The 19192-nt window shown below is 42.2% G+C and overlaps 1 protein-coding gene across 5 annotated transcripts; it reads left to right on the forward strand.

Moving 5' to 3' along the window:
* The first annotated feature begins 11732 nt into the window (after window positions 1-11732).
* LOC103711237 (protein FAR1-RELATED SEQUENCE 11-like) lies at window positions 11733-18935 on the forward strand. 5 transcript variants are annotated; one of them, XM_039117895.1, is made up of 6 exons: window positions 12240-12344; window positions 12535-12578; window positions 13785-13945; window positions 16067-17065; window positions 17331-17774; window positions 17848-18935. In XM_039117895.1, the coding sequence occupies exons 4-6, from the start codon at window positions 16097-16099 to the stop codon at window positions 18706-18708; spliced, it is 2274 nt and encodes a 757-aa protein (XP_038973823.1). In that variant the 5' UTR covers window positions 12240-12344; window positions 12535-12578; window positions 13785-13945; window positions 16067-16096; the 3' UTR covers window positions 18709-18935. The 5 variants fall into 5 exon arrangements, with proteins under 5 accessions (XP_008795529.1, XP_008795528.1, XP_008795531.1 ...); XM_026806301.2 differs by having other exon boundaries at window positions 13785-13908; XM_008797307.4 differs by lacking the exon at window positions 12535-12578 and having other exon boundaries at window positions 11733-12344; window positions 13785-13908; window positions 17331-17546.
* The last annotated feature ends 257 nt before the right edge of the window (window positions 18936-19192 follow it).

Genomic DNA, 19192 nt, shown 5'->3' on the forward strand with positions numbered 1-19192 from the left:
CGGAATATCTAGCGATTCTCATCCGAAGTAATGAAAAGAATGCATGTTTAATGTTGTGAATGTATTAAGCTTGCAGTGCCAGTCATCATTTCAAGGATTCCCACTCTAGTTCAGTTCTGAGAAAAATTAGGGCCCCCAAAGTGGGGGCGTTATCAAACAAATTGAGCAGCTCCAGCTTGGGTCTGTGCTAATATCACACACACATGGAGAGAGAGATGGTCACCATATAAATATGGTATTAATAACACCAGTATAATATACTCAAACATCATTAAAATTTATTGCTTGATGTGAACATATAAGTGTATGTCACCGTATAGGTACAGCATTAATAACAGTAGATTAATATGCTTTTCTATCATTAAAACTCATGGCTAATGTACAACAAATAATCTTGTGCAAAGTTCATCATTCTCATATAGATGCTTAATGTACTTGGTTATCATTAAAGTTGATGCTTAATATGCACAAGATATTAATAATGCCAACATAATGTACATAGTTCAGTACTTAATGTGCAACAAAAAGTTTTACTATTGATGTTAGAATTTATCATATCTTTATATGGCTTTCAAAAAAAATGGGAAAAGAAAAGTATGCTACATATCACGAGGGACTAGTATTAATGATGCCTACTGATGATGGAAATTTTTAACGTGGAGACTCTTGTGCAGAGTTGTTTGTTCACCACATAGACACCATTTAATGACATCCAGTATTAATGATGAAAAGTTTCTATATGGAATTTCAGCTTATGCAAATTTTCTATTCACCATATCGACATCAATATTAATAATACAGCTGGTATTGATGAAGAGAATTTCTACTAGGCTATCATTAAAGTTTATTGCTTAATATACAAAAAAAAAAAAAGCTATTAGAGCCTTTAGATTCTTCATTTAAGATATGGACGTCAATATTAATGATATTGGCATTAATATTTTTCGCTATCATTAAACTTCATTGCTTAATATGTAATAGATAAGTTTGTGGAGAGTCCTCCATTTGCTATATAGAAGTCGGTATTAATGTACACACAATTATTAAAATTTATTTTTTAATATATGACATATGTTAATGATGTCGATATTAATGTGCTTGGTGAGCATTAAGTTCATCACTTAATGTGAAATAGAAATGGTTGTTAAGGCTTTTCATTTATTATATTTTGTTCCATTATTTTATATTATTTTAAGAATATTTGGAAAAGAAGACAAAGATCATATCCCATGCATTGCACAAGGTCGGTATTAATGACAGAAGTTTTTTGCATAAGCACAAGAAAAAACATGAGAACGGAAGCAAAAATCATTCTTCATACATCATGCAAGATCGATATTAATGATAGTTCTTCATCACCATATGATATTGATGATGGTGGTGTTAATGTGGTATAAATGAGAGTTTCTACTCAGCCATCACTAAGGTTCATTACTTAATATGACCCAATTTGTGTAGAGTTCTTTGTCACCATGCAGAGATTGGTATTAATAATATCAGTGTTAATATCCAGAAATTCTTTATAAAGCTTATTTTGTACATAATTCTCCACTCGCTATATGGATCCTAGTATTAATGACTGAAGTTTTTGCTCAACCATCATTAAAATATTTTGCTTAATTTGCAACAAAAAATTAGCTAGTGAACCCTATTGTCATATTATATTTCAAAAATAGTTGGAAAAAGCAAAAAAACTATATCCTAGGCATGATATGGGATAGGTATTAAAATGTTAGTATTATTGATGAGAATTTCCATAGAAAGGCCTATAGAGTTCTCTATTTGCTTAATAACGATGGTATTGGTGATAGGAGCATCTACTCCAATATCATTAAAGCTCGTTGCTTAATTCTTGGCTCAACTTGTGTAGAATTCTCTATTGGTTATATAGACTCGGTATTAATAATATCGACTATGATAGTATCTATACTAATACTTGATTTGGGCGAAGTTCTTTCTACATTTTGTGGATACTAGTATTAATGATGCTAATAATAATAACATAAGTTACTATATTGAGGCTCGACTCTTGGGAAATCTCCATTTGGCATTTAGGTCCCGATATTAGTGGCAACAATATTAAGGACGGGAGTTTTTGTTTGGCCACTATTAAATTTTACTATTAATACACAATAAAAATTTAGCTATTGAAGCTTTCAATTTACTATAATTCTTGAAATTTAGTACGTTTCAAGAATAGTTGAATGGATCCATTTTAAGTTGTTGATTATGTCATAAAACATGAATTAACTTTATCTCTTTTCACAAGAATAAATTGAATGGATCAGACTTCATGCAAGAAGTTATTTTCAAATTTATTGCACATGGTTCAAGTCTTCATTTTTGTAAACATATATATAGTGAGGCAAAGCAGATACCAACAATGTATTACCAGCATCAACATCTAGTTGAGCCAAGATATTTTTCTCTCTGTTGGAGATGGAAGGCCACGTAATCATAATTATCTTAGCCAATATAAAACAATCTAACTATCCAAAATTAGATTGTTATGGTGGATGCTAGATTTACAATGTGTAAGTCCTTTATCTCTACACTTGTTAACTAACAAAACCCCTAATAAAAATGTGGTTAATTAATTAAAAAAAACTCTAACTAATATGTTGCTGCAGTCTCAATTAATATATCCACAGATGCGGGTGTTGATCTACGGGCACGTTTAGTTCGCGAAAAGTATTTTTTTTTCTAAAAATATAATTATTGAAAAGCAGATTTCTAGAAAGAGAATGTTTAAAAAAGTACTTTTGGTATATTTGGTTGACCATAAGAAAGTGACAAATTTTCAAAGTGCTTATGTTTGGTTGACCATCCACTTTTCAGAAAAAGTTATGTATAATTTTTATTATATCCTTAATAAAAATTAGGTCTTTAATGCCTCTTTAATGCTTCTTTAATACTGAAGGGCCTTTTTGGAAAAAAGTAAAAATGGAGTAATTCCCGCTTTATGAGAAAGTAACTTTCCCATGTTTCTCATGGGAAAGACTTTCTCATGAAGGGCTCGTTTGGTTGACGAGAAGTATTTTCTCTCCAAGGAATATGATTCATGGAAAGAAGATTCCTAGGAAGAGAATGCCTGGAAATGTACTTTTGGCATGTTTGGTTAAACATGGAAAAGTGACAGATTTCCAGTGTGCTTATGTTTGGTTGACCATCCACTTTCTTGAAAAAGTTATGTGTAATTCCTATTATACATTTAATAAAAATGAGGTCTTTAATGCCTCTTTAATGCTAAAGGATCTTTTTGAGAAAAAATAAAGTAACTTTTCCATGTTTCTCATGAGAAACACTTTCTCATGAAATGTGAAAATCATATTTTCATGGAAATACAACTTTTCAATCTCTCTCTTTTGAAAACTCCAACCAAACAAGATGCATCTCATTACTTTCCCGTTGACTACACTTTCCCCCTTTCTTTTCCCGCGAACCAAACAAGCCCAAAATGTGGGAATTATATTCTCATGAAAATACAACTTTTTCATCTCTATCCTTTGAAAACTCTAATCAAATAAGAGACATTTTATTACTTTTTTATTGACCATATTTTTCTTCTTTTTTTCTCACGAACCAAACGAGCCCTACGTATTGGACAAGAGCCCACCGGAGCCCATAGTTTGCCATGTAGAGGGACATGAACAACAACATGATGCCATGAGCTCGAGCAAAAGGGCACAACTCTCAAAATTTATTTAATTTCTACTATAACAATCTCATCTCACGTTTTTAAGAATTAAAGAATCAAGGAGGCGACGAGGGAGCGAGGCTGAGATGGAGATCGATCCCGGGGTCGACGTCGTCGCAGACGGTCCGGTCGGTGGAGAAGGGCGACGACGAGGGAGGAGAGGCGCAGGGCCAGGAGGAGGGCCAGAAGGAGGCGGCAGTGGGGCACCAGAACGCGGCTTGGGTGGGGTGGGGTGGGGGGGTTTGGCGGCGGGTGGCGGGGAACTCCCGGCTTCGCCCGCTGGCGCTCCTTCTTGTGGGTGAACTCCCGGTGGCCCCCAAGCGCCAGAGAGTTGGCGGACTCCCGGCGGCAGTACTGGCACTCGAACCTCCGGCCCGGCAGTCCTCCCCGCTGCCGCCGGCGGGGTGGTCGTGCTCGCCGGGTTCCGTCACTTCGAACCCAAACAGTCTCACTACGCTAGGTCTCGTGTCCTCTCCCATTTTTGTCGCTACTTTTTAGAGAGGCCGAGAGGGGGGGAGAGACGGAGCTTCGGGTAGGATGGAAGCGTATCGACGCAAGTGAGGAGCGGGGAATAATTTATATGAAACGGAGCAAGGGTCGGCTTACCTGTGGTGAGCTTAGGGAAAAGGTAACGGTAAATAGAGGTAGAAGAATATGCAGGAGATGAATGGATGACTCGCGTGAAGTGAACCGAGAAGATTAAATGATTGATGAAAAGATTGGCATGGAAAGGAACTGCAAAAGCAGTAACATGGCCAATAAAATGATTGATGAGAACAACCCCTCCGAAAATACTCTTTGAATTAAAAGGAGAGGGTCGCTTAGTGTGCTCTAAAAACTATTATTTTTTTATTTTTTTGGTTGACCTATATTCATACTGTATGATACATCCACTTCACCAAAAAAAAAAAAAAAAATAAGAAGGTGCTTACGATGGACTGACCATTTGTCAAAAATAATAGCCAATGGAAGTTTTGAATTTTGCTCATGATATATCTACAGATTCAAACATGTCTATGGCATTTAATTTCTTTTTTTTTGTAACAAGCTTTTATTTTAAAATTGAGTCGCTTGTCCATGTATGGTCGCAAACTTGATGGGCGGCCTTCGGCTATCCCATGAACCGCACCACTTTGATCACTAGAGTTGGGTCTTGCAAAGAGTGGAGTTCGGCTATTGTTATTTACTAAGGCTCGTAAATGCGAATACGCCATGTTGGGGGGAATACGGTTTTCCCCCCAACATGGACCTAGAAAAGTTTCCTAAAAATCTAAGCTCAGAGCTCCCTCTGGCTAGTGTAATCTGAACTCAGGAAAGCGGAACATAATCAAAAAAGAACATGCCTTTATCAAGTAGCTCGGTAAAACAATAAGTTAAAATTCCGGCCTCGTTTACAACAAAGAAAGACAAAGAGAGATAAACATGAAGTGACAAAAGGAATTTTTCATTGATGAAATGCCAAAAGGCTAAGTACAGAATTGGAGGTCGACCATTCAAAAACTTGAAGGCCGACCTCGATTACAATGGAAAGAAGAAATAAATCTAAGTCCTAAGGGGCGGCGGTCGCGTCGGCGTCACCCTCGGGGTCATCTATGGCGATGACTGGAGGGTCTTCAGCGGGCACGGGTTCGGGGTCTGCGGCGGGAGCCTCGGCGGGTGCCTCGGGAACGCCCTCCAACTCGGCCACCGCCGTCGCAGGCTCGGCTGCGCCCAACTCATCCGACTCCGCCTCGGATGCCAGGACGGCGGGAACGTCGTCTGAATCGGAGCTGTAACCCAGCCTCATCCTCGGACGAATCGTTGAAAGATCGAACTGGGGGCAGATCCGGGCCATCTGCTTTCGGAAGTTGTCGAAACCCCGGAGGAACCCGTCGACGGTTTCCTCCTCTAACATGTCGCGAAACTCCTCCGATTCTTTGAAGGAGTCTACGGCATGTTCGGCCCGCTCGAGTGCCCTCCTCTCTCGAGCCTCCAGTTGCTCGATCTTGAGGCGCAGGACCCCGCCCTCGTACCTGAGGCCCGCGACCTCAGACTGGACCTCCCCTAGGCGCGCCTCCGAGGCGCGCAAGGCCGACTTCGCCAAAGAGTGGGCAGCCCTCTCTTCCTCAAGCACCTCGACCATTGCTAGGCGCCCGGCCTCAGTGGCCTCCCTCCGCGCCTCGGCCTCGGCCAGCGTCGCCCCCAACTCGGCAATCTTCTTCTTAGCCAGCTCCAACTGCCGGCTGACTTGCCGAGTCTCTTCTTGACACCCTTGGGCAATGAATACCAGGGTGTCGACTTCGTGGATATGCTGCAAGAGAAAAAGGGTAAAGCGATTACGAGTTGAAAAACCTAACATATTCACCAGTAGTCTAAGGAAAATTGGGAAAGTAGCTTACCCGAGCGGTATTGCGGTAAGTACCGTCGACAACCTCTTCCAGCGGCAAGTTCCGGAACTCGGCCCGGTCCGCTGGAAGCATCGCACGCCGAAATACGGCGCGTGCGACATCGGCGTCGTGGATGGCCGAGCTCCCCTCGAGGAGTGGGGATCCTGGCTCGGCCGACTCCTCCCTAAAAACCCTTGAAGAGCTCGGCTCGTCCGAGCTAGGGATTTCGGGGCCTCTGACTTCGGGGCCTCTGGTCGGCTCAGGCCCCGGGCGCTGTAAGCGGATTACGGTCGGCCCCTCCCGCTGGGCGACGGGGGCGGGACAAGGAGGGGCCGCTGGGCCCGCGTCGCCGGCGGCCCGTGTCCGCCCCTGATCAATTGTGGAGGCCCCCGCCTCCGGGCCTCCCGTCCCGGCCGATGTGGAAGCACCAACCGACCTCGACTTCTTCCGAGGTTGGGGAATAGCCCCCCCGGCCTCGGCCTCCCGCCTCTTCAATCGAGAGAAGAGGGACGTGTTGCTGGTCGGCATGTGGAAAATGTCTGAAACCAAAAATTTTCTCAAGTGTCAGACCAATGTTAGTGAGAAGAAAAAACAGATAAAAACAAAGCGATGCGACTACTCTTACCCTCGGGGCGCGCCGAACTCAAGCCCACGCTCGCCAAGACGTCCTCCCGTAGGAGCTCGGTTAGGTTGAATCCCTTCCCGAGGGCCCGTAGGGAGTCCAAGACCCTCAGCTTCCTCCCCGAGGGCTCGGAGAGCCTATTGAGAGCCTTCAACCGAGGGTGCCCCCACCTCGGGTTGAACCCCCACGGCACCTCGGACGCAAGAAAGAAAAATTTCCCCTTCCACTCATGAATAAAGGAAGGGGCGCCCTGAAAGAGTGACATACCGCCCCGAAAGGCGAAGTATAGCCACCCTGCATCCGCCGGGTTTTTCTTTAATAAAAAACACCGGCGGAAAATACTCACCGAGATCGGGATTCGGGATCCCGTGCGCAAGACACAAGGACAGGAACCCGATTATGGTCCTCCACGAATTTGGAGCAAGCTGTGCTGGAACGAGTTGATACTCTACTAGCAAGTTGTTCACGAACTCGTGAACAGGGAACCGCAGACCGGCTCAGAGCGTCTCGCGGTGGATCGCGATCCGACCTGGGGGCGGCCGCGTCGCCCTATCCTCCGGTCCCGCAGTTTCGAGACGAAACCCGGGCTGGAAGAAGAACCGGGAGTGGATTAACTCCAACTCCTCCCCCGACAAACTCGACCCTACTTCCTCTGGACCGAGACCCATTTTACAGAGAAATGAAATAAACTAAAGATAAAGGGAGTAAGGAGGAGGAGGAAGAGGAACCCTAGCTAACACAGGGTGGAAACCTACGGGAAAGTCGCCGGAAATCGCTCCGGGCACCGTCGGCAAGGTTTGGTCGAAAGGTGGAGCAAAGGAGGAAACGGCAAAAATGAAAGGCAACCAAATAGAACTCTTAGGGCAGATTCGTGGGGTTTATATAGACCCCCCTGACGGCCCAGATCGGCGGGTTCGGTTCCCACCCCCCATCTGGATTGCGCCACGTGTCGGCCTCGGAAGCCGAAGCACCGCATTCACTCCGGATCAATAAGTCGGGTACAAAATCGAAGCGCCGTCCCATCGGATCTCACGGCCTCATCATGGGTCCGCAAAACCGGACCACCTTGAAAGACGAGCGGACGTCACTCTCGCTCCCTTCATTTAATAAGCCTCAGGGACACGTGGAGCGCCGATGTAACCTCAGCCTCCCCAGATCAGTATTCTGCCAATACGAGATCAGAAACATCCGACCTCGGATCATGCCGCGTGTTCATTTTGAAGCGCGAAACGGCATACCTACTTATGAGGGGGGCCTCGACCACGAGATTGAGGCGCCGCCCCATCGGGCCCAGGGACCCTCATCATGAGTACGCCGTACGAAGCGATCTCGGAGATCCAAAGGGCGCCATCCCCGTTGTAGCTGCTTTGGGAGGCGTAAGGACGCAGACCCCGTTGTAAGTTCGCCGTCTAAAGCGACCTCGAAGCGCCAAAGGGTGCAGACTCCGTTATAAAAGCTCCAAGACGCGTAAGGGTGCGGACGTGATTCCCTTCGACCTCAATAACCACAATGACAATTTCTACTTCCCGCGTCCGAGCTTGCAAGCTGCTCGAACTCGGAAGTTGGGGGTAGTGTTGGGGGGAATACGGTTTTCCCCCAGCAATATAGTAACCCCGCCCCTAAGAAGCCGCATAACCGCCGACCTTGGACAACCGAAGTCGGCGTCCGACCTCGGAACGTCCGACCTCAGAACCTCCGACCTGGAGAATTCCCGACACCCGAGGTCTATTCTTGTCGACCACCTACTACGGCCGTACCCCCCGAGGTCCGGCCAAGGGCCATATCCTGCCACTGCCCCAGCATTTATTGCGCATGACCTTTGCAAACCCCCGGTTCACTCAACAATTAATGCGGACCTCCGGCCTACTCAACAATTAATGCGAATCTCCGGCTTACTCAACAATTAATGCGCACCTCCGGCTTACTCAACAATTAATGCGCATGGCTTCTATTATCTACGGACCTACAGCTCTCCACGGCAAATCAGCTCAGCAGAGTCCAGTCAACCATGAGAAGTCTCTGATCTCGGCCTTACCTCCGACATCAATGCAATGATTCACCCGATCGCGTGCCAGCTCGGGTCGTACGACGGCCTCATCTCCGACATCAATGCAATGATTCACCCGATCGTGTGCCAGTCCAAGCAACATGCCGAGCCGTACAACGGTCTCGCCCTATCACATCACAGGTAAACCGACCCCCCTTATAAAAGGGAACCCTTGCTCCTCAAAGGGGGGTTGGAGACAGAAAACTCAAAAGATATTGTTCTTCTCTTTCTCCTTTAAACACAGATTGCCCCCCTCTGACTTAAGCATCGGAGGGCCGGCGCCGGAAAATCCGGCCACCGGCTTTTCTGCAGGCACCCCGACGGAGGACGCCGCCCGCCGACGGACCGTCGGCGCCGGAAAACCCGGCCACCGGCTTTTCTGCAGGCACCCCGACGGAGGACGCCGCCCGCCGACGGACCGCCACTCCCCTGTGTCCACCTGCCGCTCCCCCTCCTCGACCGACGACCGCCCCCGGGTCCAATTTCCAGCAACACGCCATATTTGGTCTCCAGGTTAGGTCTTTAAATTAGACTAGCCTTCAGGTTTATGGTTCTCTCTTGCTCAACCTATTTGTCTTCCCAATCGTCTTGGTCATTTTCAAACCTTATTTGCTATTGGGCAGAGTGATTCGATAGAATAACCATGAGTGGCTAAACTTGCTACCAGGGAACCTTTTCTTAAAAGACCCCAAAGAGGTGCATTAAGAAGAAGAACAAGAAGAAGAATAGAGGGCAGCCTTTGGCTATCTTTAATCACAGTGATCATCTTTTCATGTGAACTTTGCTCTCCAGGTTAGAAGATTGTGCAAGAGTCCTATCAGAATTAGTGCCATTTCTATTATAAAGGGAAAAAATAATTTTTCTTTTCATTCAAAACTAATTTCTATTATAAAGGGAGGAAGCAAGATACTTATTTATGGTAGAAAGAGGAACGTTACGTGCTAAAATTGCACAATAAATAACTCTTTTGACACCTAATCGTGGAAATTTCTTATGGTTACGTTCATAGAATCAATGGCCCCCACTGAAGAACATACTACAGAGGCATGTCATTTTTTAAATGAGAGAACAAGTAATCAACTAGAAATGCATCTGTCTAGTTAATCATGTTGGTATTTCACTGCACTTTAACCCCCATTTAATAGTTTTGCAATTTGTAAAACATTATAACAATCAAAAACCTACTTAATTTAACCTCACTTTCTGTGTCCATCTGATCCATGACTATATGTACATGGAGGCTGCCATAAGAGCTCTCGACTTCTATACTCTACAGAGGCATGTCATTTTTTGAATGAGACCACAACCAATCAACTAGAAATGCATCTGTCTAGTTAATCGTGTTGGTATTTCACTGCACTTTAACCATCCAATTGTTAAGTACATTAACCCCCATTTAACAGTTTCGCAATTTGTAAAACATTATAACAATCAAAATCTTACTTAATTTGACCTCACTTTCTCTGTCCATCTGACCCAGGACTATACGTCCATGGAGGCTGCCATAAGGGCTCTCGTCTTCTATACTCAACCATGTTCATGATTGGCCCTGTGCCTACCCTCTATATGCAATTCAGTTTCACCAGTCAAGTAACTTTACATAAGATCTATTACCACTTGGAATCGGTTCGACCCAAACATCGAGTTGCTGGTGGCCATAAGAGATCTTGGCTCGTCTATTGTTCAGATTGAAAAAAATCAGATAAGATCGCGACATGCCTCCGCAATGATGTTTTTGGTGGAGTTGGACGGTAGAGGAATGACTTTGAGTGGCGCTCCGACATCGATTTTGACCTAAAACAGCAAAAACAAAAAAGTTCACCCATCGGAGTGTGTAGTAGGAGACCTTCATTTTTTTCTTGGTACAACGGTTGCTCACATCAGTCTAGTATGAGTGTAGCCAGCAAAGTCAAGAAAAATAAAATAGCGTAAGGTGGGGGGTATCAGACCATGTCCATAGACCCTCTCCAGAGTGATAAGCAGTAAAGGAGGCAACCCAATTTACCACCATGTTCGCCTTCCGATACACATGAGCAGCTTGAAACGAGTCACAGTCTCTTACCAGCCTCTGAATATCCCTAAGTAGTAGATGATCGTCGCCCTATTACTCTACATTCTGAATCCAATCAATCACCATGGCAGAGTCTCCTTCCAAGAAAATGTTATCAGCCCCTATAACACTCCTTGCATAGGCGATACCTTCTCATGCTGCCCTCAGCTTCGCTTCTATAACAGTCATGTCACAAGTGCACCGCCTTCTTGCAGCAATCAATCTGGAGTTGTGATCCCAGATCACAAAATCCATCTCTCTTCTGTCTCCTCCTGCCGATACACTACCAAGTTCATCTTAAGATGGCTAGGATGTGGGGGCTCCCAAGTAACAAAAGTAACTTTGGGCGTTATGACAGCGGTGTAGGAACCCTAGATATCACTTGCCCTCCTAGGTGAAGTCGCCCTGGTAGTGTTGATGATCTCGGCTACATGACGGAGGGCTCTGTCCATTACAATCCCTCGGAAATCTTTTAATGCCTAAGTCAGATATAACTTTCAGAGAACAGAAGGAGGCCTGAGAGGGGCGAAGAAACAACTTAAAAGAGTCGAAAGAGATTTATTTAAAGAGCCTCACTAAGTGGTTTGAAGCTATACACTCATTAATAGGGCAACAAACTGCATATCTCGTCCATAATTCTCGCATGCCTTTCTTGGTATGTGATTTACTCAAATACTATGTTTATCACAAAACAATTAGCAATTGCTGTTAGCTTCAGAAAGAGTTTAAGATGCAAAGAACTTTCCACATATCTTTTGAGTAGACCACATGACAAGTTTTGAATGATAAGCTCATGACTATATAGCGAGTTTTTATTAGTAGGTTCACCTTATATTAAGACCCAACCTTGATACAATAAAAAAATAAGAGTATACTTATCAATTCATATTGTCATCAATGAATGCCTTCAATCATGGATCACAGCCATCCATCATCATTTCTTTTGCCAACCATGAATTGGGCAAGAAAATAACTTCCCACTCGGCAAGCTCCACACGGCGCACGCTAGATCCCGTCCGTGGATGCGGGGTTCCAAAGCAGAAACCTCCGACGATCCCCTATGGTCTCCTCTAACCTGCGCTGGGCGTGGGCGGCGCTCCGCCCCCTTCCCGCGCGTGGCCCGTCGCTTCAGTGAACCCTGTAAGCGCAGATCAGCGCTTCCCCCACGAGCCGCCATTCGAGGGAGAGAATTCTCACGAGCCCGTGATCCGACGTCGACGAATCCCTAGGCGCTCGATAGTCCCGTCCATCCCGGCGGCGCACGATAGATCCGCAAACCTCGCCATGGATGCGATCTTCCCGTGTCCCATTCTTTCTTTCTTCCTCTTTCTCCTCCTTTTCTCTAATTTATTGTAAATTATTCCTATTTTGCACGGAGATTATAGGGTTAGGGTTTCTTTATTTTTTTTAAATTGGGATTGGAGTGATTTGAGCTGAGATTTGGCGGGAATGGAGAACCCGTCGCGGCCGGCGATTCATAGAGACCCGTACGAGGTGTTGGGGGTCTCTAGATTCTGCTCAAGCCTTGAGATCAAGGTTGCTTACAGGAAGTTAGCTTTCAGGTAATTCGATTAAAGAACACCACCATTTTCTCTTATAAATTTGTGCTTTTCTGGGTTTTTTTTAATGTATAATCCTTTTACTTTGATAAAAATAGCTCTTTTTATGCAGTTTTCTCAAGTGCAAATCGAGTTTTTTCTCTTTTTTTTTTTTTGGTTTGGTACATAAATTGATCTGTTTTCATTCTCTTAGGTAGAGACTCGAGATATCTAAGAATCAGAAAATTTCTGGCCGAGGTAGGCACGACACTATCCAAGTAACGTTGTTATCATGTCATAATGGTCCCCACGCAAAACTATTTTGTTTACTGTTATAACTGAAATAACGACCACTATTTGCCGGGCCTGGTCTTTGATTGGATTGTTGTGGAATATAATAGTGGCGGTTAGAATGGTTCTAGTAGCCATTATAACGGGAAATAACAGACTATAACAACGGACTTGTCTGATTATGTGCACGTTTGCAATATGGGTTACTCTTTTTTTTTGAATTGACATGGATATTTGAATTTGATAATAATACTTTCATCTGATGAGATCAATAGCAAAAGGTTCACTAACAGCTGTTCTTGTTATTATATAATGGCTGTTATAACAATAGAGCAGATAAGTATCAGTTGTTTATCTAAATACCTATTCTATATAATGCAATTAGGGCGCACAAACTGCGCTAATGGGACAATAGACATGTTTTTCTGGCCTGATCCTCAAACTGCAACTCCATGGTTCCAAAGGCATATTGAAACAACGCACCCTTGAACATAGTTCTAAATATCGGTGGGATACCATAGTCCTGTGTGTCAGGACAGGACTAACTGGGAAATGGACTGGGCTGCCATTCCTCGTTCCATGGTATTTAAAACCTTAATTTCAAACACCTCTCTTAATTATCATCCTCAAATTTTACTTTAACATGCCTATATCACTAAATCAGTTATATTATACTATTCCAGTGTCATTCCTCCATTTCCTCTAATATACTTATTCCTCACTCTACCTTTCCTAGCTTACTGCATATCCATCTCAACATTTGAATTTATACCAAAGTCGTTTGCTTGGGTTGCTAATTTTGTTTGAGGCCTTATTTTCAATTCTATGTCCAACACCAAATAAAATACAGTGTCAATACTTGTAATTATCAGCCACTACTTCATGTATGACTAGTGTAAAAAGGTATAATCCTATGGTCAGCCTTCCTATAGCAGCATTGAGACATGAAAATCTTACTTCTCTTGCTCTAAATACTTGCTTCCACTGTTCCACATACATATCCTTAATAACTTTCATATATTGCTTTACTGAACATTTGTTTTCCTTTAAGGTCATTTGCCTTCTGCAAGTCCAAAAAAAATGATGTGTTAGTTCTTTCTCTTTATACTAAATTATTCTTTCAGTTGAGATTTCAGTGTGTTTTCCAAATTCTTATCTTGAGTGATCAAACAGGTACCATCCTGACAAAAATGTAGACAATCCTGAAGCTTCTGAGCATTTTAAGGAGGTTTCTTATTCTTATAGCATTCTGTCTGATCCAGAGAGAAGAAGATGTTATGACAATGCTGGACTTGAGGTAACACCATAAGGGCGCCTTATGTTTGTTGAGAGCTGTAAGAGCAATAACTTTATGTATTATCAGAGAACTGTTGCTCTTCTTTTACTCTGCAAATGATGATAAGACAATGATCGTGGTGTCTTACAATGAGCGTATGTTGATAAATTCATAACTTGTAGTGACTAATGGAGATTGCAGTAAAAGTAACTAGTTCCAAAATATAACTTGATATGTATCTCTTTATATAGGTACAATGTATGTGCATACGTACATATGTATTTCTATTTATCACATGCATAGTGATTAGTGGTTTGAGAACATGCTGTTCGTGTGGCTGGTGAGCATTCAAGATGCAAGAGTGCTGTACTGGGATGGAAGATCATGGGTCAAGGTAGGAATTCTAGTGTTAAGCAGAAGCTGGATTTATATGGTTTCTCATATACTGGACAGGGTAAATACATCTTATATTTGGAATTTAATTGGGCACCAGCAGGTTTAGAAAACCATTTTAGAGGCTGGTTTGAAGAATGGATATGAAAACATGAAAGTGATTTATCGTGTTTGTGGGAAAGTAAAGTAATAATTGCAATAAAGTTGAACCAAGCCAGACAATAAATGTAAAGGTGGATAATTATAATGGAGTCTTCACAACCAAGAGGATGTAGGAGTTATCACCTATGGTTGTACTAATTAATTCACACCATGGGGCAAAGAGTGAATCTCTAAATGTTAATCAGGAGGTAAATAATGTGTAGTTTTATAATAGTCATCTTTTAGATGTTTCTTGGGTAAAACATGAAAAAACTTTCTAGATCAAATACGTAAGAATTCTATGGTTCCACATCTTAGTATATCTTTCTAGGTTTAGGCACCATACTAGCTTACACGGTCTATAATAGTGCTAACTTCCTTCTGGCTTGATCATGAATACAGCACATATTTATACAACATTGGTACAATGGTAGATGTGCTCTTCATCAGAGAGGGTGATACTATCATATGTTTTTATTTGAAATCTTCCGATAAGAATTCTTTAGATCATGATTTTTTGTGCTTATGAGGAGACCCAACAAGGTAAGACTTGGATTCGCACTGATAATAAGGTTCAAGGAGAGGAGGATCTTAAACTAATTACATGGATGTCAGCAATGTATTGCTTGGATTAAAAAACCATTGGAATTGGATGGTATGACAGATTCTGCATTGTTCTGATGTGAAACCATCATTGGTGCTGAGATGCCGAAACCCTATGGACCAGTACGTAATGGCTGTAGAGGTCTGTACTGGTGCATACCAATAGTTTTTCTTTTTTTTAACCTGTCAATTTTGGTACATATCATCAGTGCTGGTACTGTATGGTACCATACTATTCCAATTGGAAAGCAGTACAGGCCTCGGTACAAGCCGTTTAAAACCTTGGTGTTGAGGGCTTTTGAAGGTATAAAGTTATATGCATAAGATGAAGTATCCCTTATGAAGTAGATCCTACATAATAGAACAAGACCATCTGGTTATTATTGTTATGTCTAGAATAGGAGTGTCTTAATATGTAATCTTAGACATTGTGAAGGTGGCAGTCATCTCAAACACTCTATGTAACATATTGTTGCACGTTGTGTGTTTAGTTTTCTTGAATGGTTTACAATTTATAGTTCACGCAGCAATGATGGCAATGAATCTGCATGCAAAGGCCAGAAAATTGTTACCACTGCTAACTAGTAGTTTGCCCTCAAGAGTATGATTATACTGTTTACAATTTGGTAAGCCATTTTCTGCTAACAGAGCATATCTGTTAGTTGGAAGTTACATTTTTATGGTTTTGCGTAACCAATGTACATATACATATACATATTCATATACATATACATATACATGTACATATATATTCATATACCTATCTACATACGTACGTACGTACATACATGCATATACATACATACATGTGTGCGCGCGCGCCTCCCCCTTATTGTTGTTCATATACTATCTAGCTTTTCTTTGTTCTATCTTCACATATAAAATAGATCCACTGAGAAGTTTATTTCGTGCTGTTTTCCGTGCTTTACAAATTCCTTTACATGGCACATTTCTACTTTTTAGCTATAATTTTTTATATTATGCTATTATTGTAGGCTTGAATTTAAACTTAACTAAAATGAAGAATGTGTGTTTAAATCAGGCACCAAATTTGAGCTCAAGTCTATCTATTATGGACAAAACATCAGAAAATCATGAAGATGCTCCTGATATCAGCACTGACTTATCTCCTGAAGTTGTCGACTCCATAGATGAATTGCCTGAAGGCACAGTTCTAACAAAACAAACTTCTGTAAATCTTGTCCCTTTCATTGGCCAAAGATTTGTTTCCCAAGATGCTGCTTATGAATTTTATTGCAGCTTTGCAAAGCAATGTGGCTTCTCGATTAGGCGTCATCGCACTAGAGGAAAAGATGGGGTTGGTCGAGGAATCACCAGAAGGGATTTCACCTGTCATCGTGGTGGATTGCCTCAGGAAAAGCAATTGGATGACAGCAAGCTGCAGAGAAATCGAAAATCATCACGTTGTGGGTGCCAGGCATACATGAGAATAGTTAAAAGGGCAGATTTTGATGTCCCTGAATGGTGTGTCACTGGCTTTAGTAACGTCCACAACCATGAATTCTTGAAATCAAACCAAGTGCATCACTTTCCTGCCTATTGTACTATATCAGCAGATGATAAGAGCCGCATTTGCATGTTTTCTAAAGCAGGAATATCTGTACGGCAAATGTTGAGACTAACGGAGCTTGAGAAAGGTGTGAAACTTGGTTGTCTACAATTTACAGAAATAGATGTAAGGAACTTGCTACAATCTTTTAAAAATTTGGATCGGGATCATGATGCAATCGACCTTCTTACAATGTGCAAGAAAATCAAAGATGAAGATCCCAACTTCAAGTACGAATTTAAGATAGATGGATGTAACAGGTTGGAACATATTTCTTGGTCATATGCTTCATCGGTTCAGTTATATGAAGCTTTTGGAGATGCAGTGGTTTTTGACACAACTCACCGTTTGGATGCTTACGATATGCTATTAGGAGTCTGGATTGGAGTGGATAATCATGGAATGAATTGTTTTTTTGGATGCGTTCTTCTACGAGATGAAAATATTCAATCATTTTCTTGGGCTTTGAAGGTATGAAACTAACTAGGTTTTGGGTACCAGTTTTGGTAACCTTGCTGATACCCAACAGGTACATTGCATACTGAGTGTCAGTACTGTACGCCCATTGGCACCAACACTCAGTATGGGGGGTGTACTAGTTATTGTTTCTATACTGGTATGGTATGGTATGCCCCATACCTGCTGGAACAATCCAATACTCAAAACACTTAATTTAATATATCTCTGTGAAATATTCAATGATTGCTACCCTAACATTCTGTTTAATTTTACACAGTCATTTTTGGGTTTCACAAGAGGAAAGGCTCCACAAACAATTTTAACAGACCAAAACATGTGGCTTAAAGAGGCAACCTCTGTTGAAATGCCAAATACAAAACATGCCTTCTGCATTTGGCGCATCATTGCAAAATTCTCTGATTGGTTTTCGGTACTTCTTGGGTCACGGTATGATAATTGGAAGGCTGAATTCCACCGTCTTTACAATATGCAGGTAGTAGAGGAATTTGAAGTTGAATGGAGGAAAATGGTTAATGCTTATGCACTTCATACAAACAAGCATATTGCCAGTTTATATGCATTGAGGACATTTTGGGCATTGCCGTACTTGAGATGTTACTTCTTTGCAGGAATTACTTCAGCAGTATATTCAGAGTCAATAAGTGCTTTCACCCAACAGTTTCTTAGTGCCCAGTCTCAGCCTGATAATTTTGTAGAGCAAGTGTGTAGTTATTATCTTTTACTTCGTGTTATTATTTGTCACCTATCTGATCCTTGATTTGATTTATCTGCAGGTGGCAGCTATTCTCGATTTTAAAGATCAGATAGGACCAAAACAGAAATCACAAAGAAAGCTCCATAAGATACGTCTCAAAACAGGGTCCCCTATAGAGTCCCATGCAGCTACTGTTCTTACCCCTTATGCCTTTTGCAAGCTCCAGGAGGAGCTTGTATTAGCTCCACAGTATGCATCATTTCCACTAGAAGATGGAAGCTTTCTTGTGAGACACCATACACAGATGGATGGAGGGTGCAAAGTAATTTGGGCACCTCAGGAAGAGCTCATAAGCTGTAGTTGTCATCATTTTGAGTTTACAGGAATCCTTTGTAGACACATTCTTCGTATTCTGTCAACGAATAATTGCTTTCATATTCCAGATGATTACCTACCTATTCGATGGCGCTGCATCAACTCACCTCTGACAAAGTGCTCTAGGACTGCTCCAAGGGAACATGCTGAACGTGTTCATTTGTTGCAAGCTATGGTGTCTGCTCTTATGGCAGAATCTGTCGAGTCAGAGGAGCGACTTGAGGTTGCTTCAGAACAAGTAGCCATGGTGTTATCTCGCATCAGAGAATTTCCTCTGTCTACACATGGTATGAGCGACATTGCTTATGAGAGCCCTTCTGAGTCACTGATTATACCAGAAGTAGAGGAGACTGATGGCATCATCCATAGCTTTGCTGCTGGACGTACTCATGTATCTTATACTTTGGGCAAGCTAAAAGAAAGACAAACAAGAGATGGGGTGGAGATGTCGAGGAAAAGGAGGCGTTATCCAGCACCTTACTGTGGGCAATTTGGACATGATGCTAATGACTGCCCAATGATGGGAACTGAAGGTTTGAATGGAGATGATTTGGGATTCCTGTAGGATGTCTGGCCGATATATAAAATGATGGCAGTTAGTTCGGTCATTGTTGTACGTATATGTATTCATTTTTTCCCAAATTAGGATGCAATCTCACGTTACCTTTCTTTATTCTCCCAAATTTATAATTAAGATGTGTTACCGCAGCCTTACATCTGTTCAAAAGATTTTTTTCCATATATGAGTGAGATATGGAACTCTTTCTACGTCATATGCAACTTATTACTTGTCTGGGATATTTTAGCAAGTATAAAATAAGGTGAAGGGGGTTACTTTTTATTTTTTACTGAAAGGTAATTTGTGGGTATGAGAAGGAAGTGAGTGATTAACATGAAATGAACCATGTGTAGCTTTCATGTTCTGAATTAACATGAGCCATGTTCATCTTCAAGGTACATTTTAGGATAAGCGGTGAAGCATATGATTTGCTATAAACTGTCCTCTAAAATTGTTATGCCATTGCTATAGTGGGTAACTTATTAGTTCT

This window comes from Phoenix dactylifera, unplaced genomic scaffold (assembly GCF_009389715.1).
Source record: "Phoenix dactylifera cultivar Barhee BC4 unplaced genomic scaffold, palm_55x_up_171113_PBpolish2nd_filt_p 000283F, whole genome shotgun sequence".
Taxonomy (NCBI): domain Eukaryota; kingdom Viridiplantae; phylum Streptophyta; class Magnoliopsida; order Arecales; family Arecaceae; genus Phoenix; species Phoenix dactylifera.

Coding starts and splice junctions, on each gene's coding strand:
- LOC103711237 (XM_008797306.4), top strand. CDS start 12,232: ATGGAGAACCCGTCGCGGCCGGCGATTCATAGAGACCCGTACGAGGTG. Junction 13,909..16,066: donor ATGACAATGCTGGACTTGAG/GTAACACCATAA, acceptor TGTTTAAATCAG/GCACCAAATTTGAGCTCAAG. Junction 17,066..17,330: donor CATTTTCTTGGGCTTTGAAG/GTATGAAACTAA, acceptor AATTTTACACAG/TCATTTTTGGGTTTCACAAG.